Source organism: Truncatella angustata (assembly GCF_020726525.1).
Source record: "Truncatella angustata strain MPI-SDFR-AT-0073 chromosome Unknown BKA67scaffold_8, whole genome shotgun sequence".
In the NCBI taxonomy this organism is placed as follows: Eukaryota; Fungi; Ascomycota; class Sordariomycetes; order Amphisphaeriales; family Sporocadaceae; genus Truncatella; species Truncatella angustata.
Window position 1 is genome coordinate 947,026 of NW_025763388.1, and position 10,999 is coordinate 958,024.

The 10,999-nt window shown below is 49.3% G+C and overlaps 6 protein-coding genes across 6 annotated transcripts; 4 read left to right on the plus strand and 2 right to left on the minus strand.

Annotated features, from left to right (window-relative positions):
* The first annotated feature begins 117 nt into the window (after window positions 1-117).
* BKA67DRAFT_578011 (uncharacterized protein) lies at window positions 118-406 on the plus strand. Its single transcript, XM_046103668.1, has one exon. It carries the CDS (start codon window positions 138-140, stop codon window positions 384-386), a length of 249 nt encoding a protein of 82 aa, XP_045954111.1. The 5' UTR covers window positions 118-137; the 3' UTR covers window positions 387-406.
* A 441-nt stretch (window positions 407-847) lies between these two features.
* On the minus strand, window positions 848-1,485 carry BKA67DRAFT_662374 (uncharacterized protein; the record flags this gene model as incomplete). Its single annotated transcript, XM_046107987.1, has 2 exons — window positions 848-885; window positions 951-1,485. 2 exons carry the CDS (start codon window positions 1,483-1,485, stop codon window positions 848-850), a joined length of 573 nt encoding a protein of 190 aa, XP_045954112.1.
* A 2,131-nt stretch (window positions 1,486-3,616) lies between these two features.
* BKA67DRAFT_578013 (uncharacterized protein) lies at window positions 3,617-5,177 on the plus strand. The gene has a single exon (XM_046103669.1). The coding sequence runs from the start codon at window positions 3,768-3,770 to the stop codon at window positions 4,953-4,955; it is 1,188 nt and encodes a 395-aa protein (XP_045954113.1). The 5' UTR covers window positions 3,617-3,767; the 3' UTR covers window positions 4,956-5,177.
* Window positions 5,178-5,207: 30 nt separating this feature from the next.
* Window positions 5,208-6,564, plus strand: BKA67DRAFT_392345 (uncharacterized protein). The gene is made up of 2 exons (XM_046096631.1): window positions 5,208-5,283; window positions 5,344-6,564. Exons 1-2 carry the CDS (start codon window positions 5,269-5,271, stop codon window positions 6,226-6,228), a joined length of 900 nt encoding a protein of 299 aa, XP_045954114.1. The 5' UTR covers window positions 5,208-5,268; the 3' UTR covers window positions 6,229-6,564.
* A 902-nt stretch (window positions 6,565-7,466) lies between these two features.
* BKA67DRAFT_392347 (uncharacterized protein) lies at window positions 7,467-9,000 on the plus strand. The gene is made up of 4 exons (XM_046096632.1): window positions 7,467-7,818; window positions 7,877-8,075; window positions 8,131-8,266; window positions 8,323-9,000. Exons 1-4 carry the CDS (start codon window positions 7,663-7,665, stop codon window positions 8,945-8,947), a joined length of 1,116 nt encoding a protein of 371 aa, XP_045954115.1. The 5' UTR covers window positions 7,467-7,662; the 3' UTR covers window positions 8,948-9,000.
* A 491-nt stretch (window positions 9,001-9,491) lies between these two features.
* BKA67DRAFT_694632 (uncharacterized protein) lies at window positions 9,492-10,164 on the minus strand (the record flags this gene model as incomplete). The annotated part of the gene is made up of 2 exons (XM_046109276.1): window positions 9,492-9,766; window positions 9,903-10,164. The coding sequence occupies 2 exons, from the start codon at window positions 10,162-10,164 to the stop codon at window positions 9,636-9,638; spliced, it is 393 nt and encodes a 130-aa protein (XP_045954116.1). The 3' UTR covers window positions 9,492-9,635.
* Window positions 10,165-10,999: the final 835 nt, after the last annotated feature.

Here is a 10,999-nt window from a genome sequence, read left to right on the forward strand (position 1 = left end):
ATGGTTGACTATCAACTGATATGATGGGTAACCGAGTATCATAATGGTTGACTATCTGCTGGCCTGGTCTGACTGGAGACCGAATTGTGTGATGGTTGGCTACCAACTGGCGCAGCCGCGGTGGCCTGTTTCCTTTCATGTTGTGGCGTTTGTTCTTCACTGTATGCATTCACGATGCATGTGGAGTTTGGGTTTTACGGAATGCTTTATGGAGTTTGGGTTTCACTGGATACACTAATGATGCAAATGGAGTTTGGTTTCCACTGAATGCATTTAACGATGCTTATGGCATTTGTTTTTTTAACCGACCTCTATGGAGGCCTCTACGATGGAGGCATGTGGCATTTACATCATATTGTTTATCAACGATAAACCTACGGAGTTGAGTTCCAAAGCAATTATTTTCTCCAACATGTACAAGTTGGATTGATTGGGCTACCACTTCTGGGCCTGCATTTAGCTTTATTTTTATAGGAATCAAAAAAGAATTTCCTTCTCATTAGTCCTCTATGTGATCTGTATCTTGAATGTGAATAATTATCGAGATTTCCCCCATGTTGTGTTGTGTCAGTAAACGTGTGGTGCAAGCCCTGGTGATGCCTGTGAACATTTATTTACTTAACACCACTTAATTACCTGGGCAAGCTCAAGGCTCCTCACATCAGTCGCACTTACTGGCATTGTCACGAAACGTCACCGGTGTCCGTCTTTGGTATAAAATTTATTGAAGAGTCATTCCATTCAACGCCGAAGAACTGTAATCAAAATATTCCAGCCCCAAACCCATGCCGCTTCCAATCGTTCATGCAATCTCTCCCATTTCCATCAATCTACCTCTTTGTGGTACTCAATCTGAGCCCACCTGGGAGATACAGTTGCCGCCGCCTGCAATCGCCGCCTATCAGTACTGCGCCAGATAAGAAAAGTTTGCTGGGAGCCTAAGAACTTACAGTAAGGGTTTCCGACGTAGTTGGAGGTCAGGATACCGGACGAAGGGTCGTTGCTGCCCTGGTCGACGAAGTGTATGGGAACCGAGCCGCAGGTCGCGCAGCCATGGCCGCCGATGGCGTCGACGAGCTCGCGGATCTGGGCCAGCGAGAGCGAGGCGCCTTGGGGGAACAGGCAGACGCCGCCCGTGCCGATCGAGATATCACTCTCCAGGCTCAACTCACCGCCTATGCCCTCGACCTCGGCGCTGGCACTGGCCCCGACCGTCACCTTGGATTGTGTGCCCACGCATACGATGTGGTCGCCGCTGTTGTAGATCGTATTCGGATCCTTGTCCGTCGCCTTTAGGAGGTCGTGCCACAGCTGCAGGATGTTGACCCCTGAATGGTTCTCGAGGGTGGCGAGAGGGCATAGGCCAGAGCCGCGGCAGTTGATGCCGAGAGCGCGAGGGTTTAGGTCATCGGCTGGGAGGGCAAGAGTGCTGGCGCTGAAAAGGGTGGTGATGGCGACGATGCTGGTCTTGATGGATGAGTACATTCTGACGTTGATAAGGGGTTTTTAAAAAAAAGAAATTATAAAAAAAAGCCTGTGACGGTCGATTGATAGAGATTGAGTCTTGCGTAGGATACAAGGGAAGACGAGTTGCTTTGAGGCTTGTTGTTGTGCTGTGATGCTTGTTTGTGATGATTGTATCGAGAGTCCGTCAAGAGTCGAAGTCAAGAACCCTTATATACTTGAATTTCTTCATAAAAAATTTTTTCACTTCGATTGCTTCCAGTATTGCTTCTATTCCTGTAATTCTGTAGATGTGTATCCTCGCCTAAGTGCCATTCCGTTCTATTCTTGGCTGATGATGGAGTCAGATCTTCAACCCCTAAGCAAGCTGCGAAGTGCATTTTCAGAGCTCTTCCTTCAAATTAATTTCATGCAACATTGTCCTCTACTGCCCTATTTTCACATCTTCAAATACCAATACATGTCGCCAAAGTGCATATACTGGAGACTCTTGACGGTGCTGGTTGACGGTGCTTTTAGCCTCCATCCTGTTACAGTTAGCTCAAGCCCTGGATGTAGCAGTTCCGCCAGGCGCAGCAACAATCCTACAATGCGAGAGGCCGGTCATTCATCAAAGGATTTAGAGCTGAAGTTAAGCTTCGAGTTCAGGGACAGGTTTTCCGTAATCAGCATTTAAGCCAGTGATCGTCCCCGCAGGCACCGAATACGTTTAGCAACATGTGCTGGAGATCCTGGCGGGAACAGCCATTTCATGCGACCTGACGTCCTCGAAGGAGCAATCCTTCCCGAGCGATCTGGCGAACTGTCTTTGTAGATCTCCCGATGCAGAAATAGAAGAGTAGCGAAGGCCGATTCAATTGGCTATAGTATTCGAAGATTAAAGCCGCGCATAGGTAAGCCCGAATTCTGCGAGATCGCTTGTACAGCTAGAAAATGATAGCAAACCATCCTGTGCGTAGGCAGGCAGAACGACAATAAGCATCAAGAGGCACAAACTGGCGGGAAGTCATCTTGTTGGGAGGGGGAAGGGGGGTTCTAGTTCACAAAGACTGTACTCTACTGACGTTATGGCATCAGTCAATGGTGTATCATATGCTTTGTCATTCCCACGCTTCAGGATCTAAGGTTTAACCATCACGCATTGAGCATCGAGTGCTTGCAGACTGTCTACAGAAGGTGACGCCATAAGCTTAAGGATTGAACTTGGACCATAGGAACTTCTTCGCAAAATTCCTTGGGATGCTGGGATATGCGTTCGGGGGGCTTTTCCCCCCAGGAACATATCTTACTGTATACATATCCTATCGAGCGTGGATGGCGTCATTCATTCCGTGTCTGGACTGAGAGGTAGTGGTTGTTAGCACGCACTCGACTAAGTGCACTGGAATAGATTTACCCGAGAAAGGGATTCTACAACGCAGGACGTGTTCTACGGCATAGAACTAGGTTAGTTAATTAAGCAAACCCGCTTGATCAAATTACCAAGAGGGTCGTGACCAATGTTATGCTTATCCCCGAAGGAAGACGGATTCAGACAACGCCTTTGTGATTGCGGGAGAAGGCAGGAGCAGTGTAATTAGGACTTCTAAGGAGCTAAAGTACATAGGCTCCCAGAAAGAGGACGGGACGGGAGCGTTTTCTCTCACACGACTCCCCTGTTAGTTTTGTATGAACTCTATATGGACAGCATGGATAGTCTGGCTAACGACCTCCCGGGCGCCCCCTCATCTCTGCTAAGCATACCCCCCCGGTCGTTCCCCAAACAACAAAAGTCTGAGTTTGATCATATATGATCCGTGCTTATCGTGCTTATCGTGCTTATCGTGCTTATCGTGTCTATCGTGTCTATCGTGTCTACTGGGACTTCAAGATTCAACTTGGAACGCGTCGGTCAGTGATTCGCAACTTAATTGGTTAGTGATGAAAAAAAATTTAAAATCTGGTCATTATCAGTGTTATAGGCGTATGCAATTTAGGTTCGGGGATGAAGGAGATCGACGAGAGTCCCCTTCATTTGGGAATATGATGGGCTTCAACGTGGAGCATTAGAGGACCCAAGGCGTTATCCCTGAAGCTTACAGTAGTGTACATAGCTGCACTATGCACTAACTTTAGCGTCTTATCCTGGTGCTCTCTTCCCCAGCTACCGACAAATTAACTTACCCTCCTACCCATTGAATGTTCCAGCTGGGCGGGTACGTTGACGGTTCCAATAGCTTTTAGTGCCAGAACTTGGGAATCGCCCGTGTGAATCATTTCACGATTATCATACCTCCCATTGCTAAGCCGCACACGAGTCGATCATGCCTGACTTCGACGATCATGGCCGCGACGATGTGCTGCACCCCCCACCCAAGAGACGCCGCCGCGATGACGATGAGCGCATCCATAGACACAATGACCATTCCCGGCGACGGTCGAGATCTCCAACATCAGGAGAACACAGCTCAAGGCATACTGGCGACCGTAGTAGAGAGCCCTACCGCTCTCGAGAAGGTACAGACCTGTCGAAACATGATGTAGCAGATCGTCACCATCGCCACCACCACCACCATCACCATCGCCACCGTCACGGCCGCCACGGCTCTCCAAACCAGTCCGCGCCTCGTCCGCAACCCGCTCAGCTTCCATACTCTGCGCGACCGCTGTCCAAATCAGAACTCGACGTCTTTCGGCCCCTCCTCGCACGTTATCTTGATGTGCAGAAAACCAAGGACATGTCTGGCATGGATGAGCGCGAGATCAAAGGTCGCTGGAAGAGCTTCATATCAAAGTGGAACGACGGCTCTTTGGCCATAAGTTGGTACGATCCAGAGCTGTTCGAGGAGACGAGACGAGATCCGCGATGGCAGGATGACGGGAAACGACGACAGGAGGCTGGCAGAACACAGCGGTCACCATCACAACACGAAGAAGCACGGGAGAGAACCAACGAGACAAAAGGCTACAGTGATCATGGTCCAGAGGCCGACGAAGGGGATGAATACGGCCCGGTGCTTCCAGGATCTTCCCACTTAGGGGCGCGACAGGGACCGGGAATACCCAGTCTCCAAGACCTTGAGGTGCGACGTGAGATGATAGATGAGGATCGTGATGACAGCATCGCTCAATTGCGCCAAGAGCGCAAAGCAGACCGTAAGGAACAGAAAGCCAAGCTCGAGGAGCTCGTACCTCGTGCCGAAGCTGGGACGCGGGAGCGGCAGCTCGAGAAGAAAAAAGAGATCAACGAGAAGATGAAAGGTTTTCGCGAGCGATCACCCGGTGCCGCCGAGGTCAATGATACTGAGCTCATGGGTGGGGGTGATACCTTAGATGAGTACAAGCGCATAAAGGCATCTGCAGAGCGGAAGAAAACTGACAAGGAGATACGGAGAGAGGAGATACTCCGAGCGAAGGAGGAGGAGAGACAAGAGAGGCTACGAGAGTACAGGGAAAGGGAGGATAAGGCCATGATTGTGCTTAAGGAACTGGCCCGGCAAAGATTTGGATAGGTTCAAGGTCAGAGAAAATATGATACCCAACACAATGGAAAAGACCTGATTCAATATATCATCTCAAGCTTCTTTTTAAGCTAGATGAGTACAGGCTGAGGAGTCTCATCTGATGTGTGTGACCATATGAACTGGAGCTCGCTGTCCATCGGTCTATCATTCATGTCAAATAATTCACAGTCTCCTCTATGATCAACTCATTCTTCCGATCTATACAATTTTAGAAGCGAAAATACGCCTCAGCTCTAACATGCTAGCGCATCTAGGTTCAAACCACGGGTTTTGTTAGAAATCATGGTCGCTAGAGTAAGGAATGTCCATAAAGCAGGTACAGTGCATCGCACACCCACAAAAACTGTACTTAGCGCACTAAATCTTCACAATGCAGCCCAATGAGATGAAAATCCACATTCAAATCGGGCAGTTGCGATATCTCGCGACTCCTCACCAAAATTTTCTCCTTCCAATTAAATACCATTTTCGCAGCAATACAATGGACGACGAGGAGCAGCTTGATGTTGGCATGTTTGAGGAGCCAGCGGATTTTGCGCCGCCCAAGCCTCCTACAGTGGCTTACCACGAGATGAAGTCTGGCCACAAGGTCCCCATCCATCTCGTTGGTTTCAACCTGCGCGAAGGTCACTACCTGTGGAACGGTGCGCGCTACATATCTAATTGGTTCGAGGACAACGTGTCGTCCATCAAGGACAAGACAGTCTTCGAGCTCGGCGCTGGAGGTGGTCTTCCAAGCATCGTAGCCGCAATCCTAGGTGCAAAGAAGGCAGTCTGCACGGATTACCCAGACAGGGAATTGATCGAGTTCATCGAAAAGAACATCGCCGAGAGCAGTACTCTTATCCCGGAGCCTAAAGACAGAGTGGTTGCTGAGGGCTATGAGTGGGGACAGAGTCCGAAGCCTGTTCTCGCTCATCTCGATGAGCAAGGGCGAAGTGATGGGTTCGATGTGCTGGTTCTCGCGGATCTCCTATTCAAGCACCCCCAGCATGAAAACATGATCAGGACGATCGAGATGACGCTTAGCAAGAAGCGGGACAGCAAGGCGCTGGTTTTCTTCACGAGTTATCGTCCATGGCTGCAGCAGGCTGATCTGGCGTTCTTTGATCGTGCGAGAGACCACGGATTCAAGGTCGAGAAAATCTTCGAGCACAGGCTCGAGAAACCCATGTTTGAAAACGACCCGGGCGACTTGGACGTTCAAAAGTTGTGCACAGGGTGGGAGATCAAGTGGCCCGAGGAGAAATGCTCTGCCTAGAGGTTTGGAATATGAGAACTACGAGGGAAACAATGGCTTCAATGAGAAACGATACAATGCATGTTTAGGAAAGGGCACAGATCATTTCGAGCATGACATGCTTGCAGACAAAGGACGCCTCGATCGTGTGAGACGATATCATACAAGGCATGACATTACGTGCGAGGCATGGTCTTAGCGGAGTGATGTCAGACCTATGTTCGCAACGGGGCCGTAATGGTCTCTACATACAGTATCAACGATTCTTGTAATCTAACCAATTCCCGACGACGTGGCGCGACAAGGGCTTTCCCCTGACCCCATACTCGTTCCCAGCTAAGACGTGGAACCGACATGGCCGCTTAAATTGACGTTGCAACTATGGAGGATCCTTTACCTTTTTGTCGCGGTAGAGTATAGAAAGCTTGGCGCTTGATATGTGTCGACCAACTGGTTCCTCGGCCCCCAACCTTGAATAAGAAATAGGGGAGCCCTTCAAAATGCTCGTAAGTGACGTCCTCTTGTGAGATTGTCACCGAAGACGGCCATAGATCTTGATCTTGGGCGCCATTCCACCGTTTTCGTTCCCTTAGCGCTCCCATTGCGTACGCCTAGTGGGTCCTTGGCTGTTAGCCAACTGGTGGCTGTGTCCTGCACACTAACAGTCAGTTCTACTCACAGCCCGCCGTTGAGTCTCCGACGTTGCCGGTGACGCGTCCCCATCGCTGCAAATCAGCGATACGTTGTCATTTATTTAGTCTGGGCGAGCCTCCAAGGTCTCGTGTGAGTGAACCACGAAGATGTTTCATTGGTAGCCTTGAATTGTCCCAAGTATTCCAAGAGGCCTCTTGACACGAATATCGGGCTATGCCGACCGTTCGCACATGTGGGTCCATCCGGCCTTGTGTTAGTCTAGTTGGAGTTGACATAAAATTTCAACCACTTTTGTTAACTTTGCTCTCGGAACTCGAAGCTCACCTTGAGACTCCAGTCGCCTTCTGCATCTCATGGCAGATCCGGCAACGAGTGGAAATTATCACCCGCATTAGATTTTGTAAGTAAGTGTCCACTTTAGGGGAAGGTTCGTAGTATTTTCTTTTTTTCGCAAACCGCTATCAATTTTCGGACAGAAGTCTGTTTACCATTTCCTGCCCCCCATTGTCAGCGATCCGGCGCTCATCTGCTGTTTCTTCGCTGCACGCATGTTGCAGCTGAAGAGCACTGCCCCGTTCCCATTCTTCCGACCGCTCAGCGCTACCTAGATCTCCTGCGTCTGACAAGGAACATCACTCTTAGACGGGGCCTTTACTCGGCGTCCGTTCTTTTCTTTACCAATTGCTTGCTTGTTTCGTTTCTTCATCCCAAGTTTCGATCTTCTTCCCCGTCTTTGCCAAATGCTTAGGTAAACGAAACACTCGTTTGCTTTATCGCTTTCCTATAGCCTTCACAATAAAGATGGCGAAATGGGGTACATCCTCATATCTGGTAGTGGTCAGATCACTGCAGGTCCTGGGGACCTTGATCTCTGCTATACTTAATGGCTTTCTGCTGGTGTATATTCACGTGAACAGGCTGGGCCTATCGAGCACTATGCTCGCGCTAGAAATCATGGTCAGTAGTATCACAGGCTGCGTCGGTCTTGAGGTACAGACAGTTAATGATAGGCTAGACGTGTGTTACATTAGTCTATACGGCGATCGTGCTGTTAGTGCAACATACTGGTCGGCGGCACCTGAAGTCGAAGGACACGATTACATTCGTTTTCGTGGTTGGAGATATCTTATTCACTGGCCTGACGATTGGTTTGTTCAGTATCATTGCACGCACCGGTGTACCTGCAAACTGCGCAGGAATGACGAGAAGCGACTGTAAGACCACCTCTTACCCATCCTAGAATTGCGCCAAAGGCTAATCATGATTCAGATGAATCTGACGATGCTCCTGACAAACCGCAACAAGGTTATGACACGATTCGCTTCGGGTCCGGAGATAAGAAGGGGCAGCTTGACCGTTTCTGCAGTCTTGAGAGGGGATATTATTTCATCACTATTGCCCTGCTGTAAGCGATGAGATACTGCATATGTTCACGTGTCCCCACAATCTGATCAGTTGCAGCTTCTCGTACATGGCAACAGTCGCTATGGGTGTCCTAAAGATCGCCCACGTCTCGTTTCAAAGGAAACTCGACGAGCGCCTCGCGACCGCGAACGAGCTGTTCCGACTCCAGTCCAAAGTTTCGCGAACACGATCCTCGCTCGTTCGCCAATCATCCGCTCCATCGTCGCCGCGGCAAGTGTCCTCACCTCGGCAAGAATCCATCACATCTCCGCGGTCCCCGAGATCATTCGCCAGTCGACAGTCGTTGCGCGATCAAGTCGCCGCATCTCAACAACAGCAACAGCGACGGGTTATGATGCCAATATCGCCGCTGACCATTAATACGGCCTTCACAGCGTCGCACAACGATCCAGCGCGCCAGAGCCTGCTGATAGAGCAGAATAATACTGGGGATAGTATCGAGAGCGCGGCTGAGGAGGCTATGATCACCGATGGATACAGGAATCCGAGACATCAAGCGCTTGCGCATACCAGCATGTCAGCGCCGCCACCGTATGTGCCTGGTGAGTCGTCGAGATTTATGACGGGGCACACAGCGGATGAAAGTAATGAGATGAGGCTGAGCGATTACGTCAAGGGTCAGACGCGGGCACAGAACATGAAAGATTCTGGCGCGTTATGAGGCAATCGGGACGACGGGACGAAACTATAAAATAATGGATGTGGACGAGTACGGATCATGGGACATGAAGATCCCGCAGAATCGTTGGTCGATTGCAGGATATGGCTTATAATGGCGTTTGGCGCATTGGACTGCTGAATATAGGGCAAGGATAGTTGCCGAACGCAATTCTCTTATTGGGGTCAATTCCGCCTGTACAAGTATTAACTCGCAGGGGTTTAGATATTGTTGTCGATACCAAGTCTAATACTGCTTTGGATGTATACATCACCAACAATTGGTTTTATTGTCAAGCTAATGACGAATTCATCAAGTCGTACAAACTCTTCCGTCTACTGGTCTGGCTCGAAACAGCCGATCGTATCTTATATTCTACTGTTGCATATCTTTTCAAAGACCTATCAGATCTAGTTTACCTTGAGGTTATTCCACACTAAACTAGAAATAGCCCCCTAGAACTCTGACGTACGCTCTATGAACATTTGTATGCACCACTAGACAGGATCACCGAGAAAAGCATTTACCCGGGCAGATTTTTTTTTAAGTTACGTATGTAAACGAGCGTAGGATACAAGCATTGAAGCACAGCAAACAATACGTCAAGGAAATATTCCTCCTTTGCCACCACCGACCGTGAGGTCATTTCCTCTAGAGCGTCATAAAGCCCCATATCTTCTGACCTATGCCACTACACCAGCCACCTGATGGATTGGACGCCTCTCTCCAGGTGAGAACAGTCAAATGTAGTACCGCGGCGAATGTCGACATGGCCGAGGAAAGGGTCGTTCTCATCGCAAACATCGTTGGCATACAGACGGACTATGCCCATGTTAGCTAGATGTTTCATGGAGTATTTAGTAGCTTGACACCATGAGGTGTGGCCTCAAGCTATATACACCAGAATAGGGAACAGAGAGGTGGATGGAGGTGTGAAGACGAGAAAGATCACACTTACCGTCGACTGTAGCATTGTTCTGTAGCACGGCAAAATCCGGCGCTCCTCGCGGGGCTGTACCACTGATATTGATACATCCCCCACTGGTGCTTTGGGCGAATATCTGGGGAAGCCCGACCGGAGTTCCATTGCAGCCGCCGTTGAAGAACTGCACAGTGACTGTGCAGACTGCCTGGCGGGCTTGGAGCAGATTGCTGGAGCCAGGCATGGCGCTGGCGCTGGCTGCAGCAAGAAGAGCAATGAGGCTGGTTGTGAACTGCATTTTGGGTTCTAACGTTGGACTGCCCTGAGAGGCTTTGGTAAGCGGTTTGAGAGTCTCGTGTTGTTCTTGAACTGTTCTGGATGAATGAAACAATAAATGCTCGGGGATTTGGCCTTTTATAGCCATTCGATCTTGGAGGAAGTGTCAAGATAACTTCGAGTGTTGTGGTCCTACCCCATGAAGATGTGATACCTGCTGAGAGGCGTTGTCGTATCGTCAGCACTTTGTGGTCATTTAGCGTATAGCATCATATTTATGACGAGCAAGAAGCTCTCTAAGCGGTCAGAATCAAGAGCTTCCACCTGATGTATACAAGCCCTTGCTGGTCTGCAGCCACGGCGCTCAAGCTCCCCGTAACAAGATACTACGTTGCTAAACGCTTCCAAATATTGGAGAGATATGCGCAGCTTCGCTCCTCTGGTATATAGTTAGACACGAGAGTAAGCACTTGGTTGGATATAGCATTAAAGCCACCACCAGTGTCACACGAGGTAGGAGAGCCACAAAACAATAATCATCTCTGGAAAAGTCTCAGAGACGTACACTGGTGTTGCTCTAAGGTGAAAGCGGCGTGTATAGTACCACGAAATAGCATCAGAATGCCCGATCTGAGGGAAAATTGTCTTTGAATTGCGACACGACATGAGAAGGCTTTCTCTACAGACCCAAGAGAAGTTCGGTGATTACCTTTAACAACGGAACTGATTAGACCCAGACAGTATCTGTTCCTGCCGTGCTATATTTCAGGTATGAATGATCATATTGCGCTTCTTGTTACAGATGTCATGCATATGACCTAATGGAGTGGATCACTAGTGTGACTATTTCCTCAATC

What these genes read in the sequence shown, in the direction of transcription:
- BKA67DRAFT_578011 (XM_046103668.1), top strand. Translation starts at nt 138, where the DNA reads ATGTTGTGGCGTTTGTTCTTCACTGTATGCATTCACGATGCATGTGGA.
- BKA67DRAFT_578013 (XM_046103669.1), top strand. Translation starts at nt 3,768, where the DNA reads ATGCCTGACTTCGACGATCATGGCCGCGACGATGTGCTGCACCCCCCA.
- BKA67DRAFT_392347 (XM_046096632.1), top strand. Translation starts at nt 7,663, where the DNA reads ATGGCGAAATGGGGTACATCCTCATATCTGGTAGTGGTCAGATCACTG. An exon ending in TGCTCGCGCTAGAAATCATG is followed by an intron (nt 7,819 to 7,876) that starts GTCAGTAGTATC and finishes ATGATAGGCTAG; the next exon opens with ACGTGTGTTACATTAGTCTA. An exon ending in AGGAATGACGAGAAGCGACT is followed by an intron (nt 8,076 to 8,130) that starts GTAAGACCACCT and finishes ATCATGATTCAG; the next exon opens with ATGAATCTGACGATGCTCCT.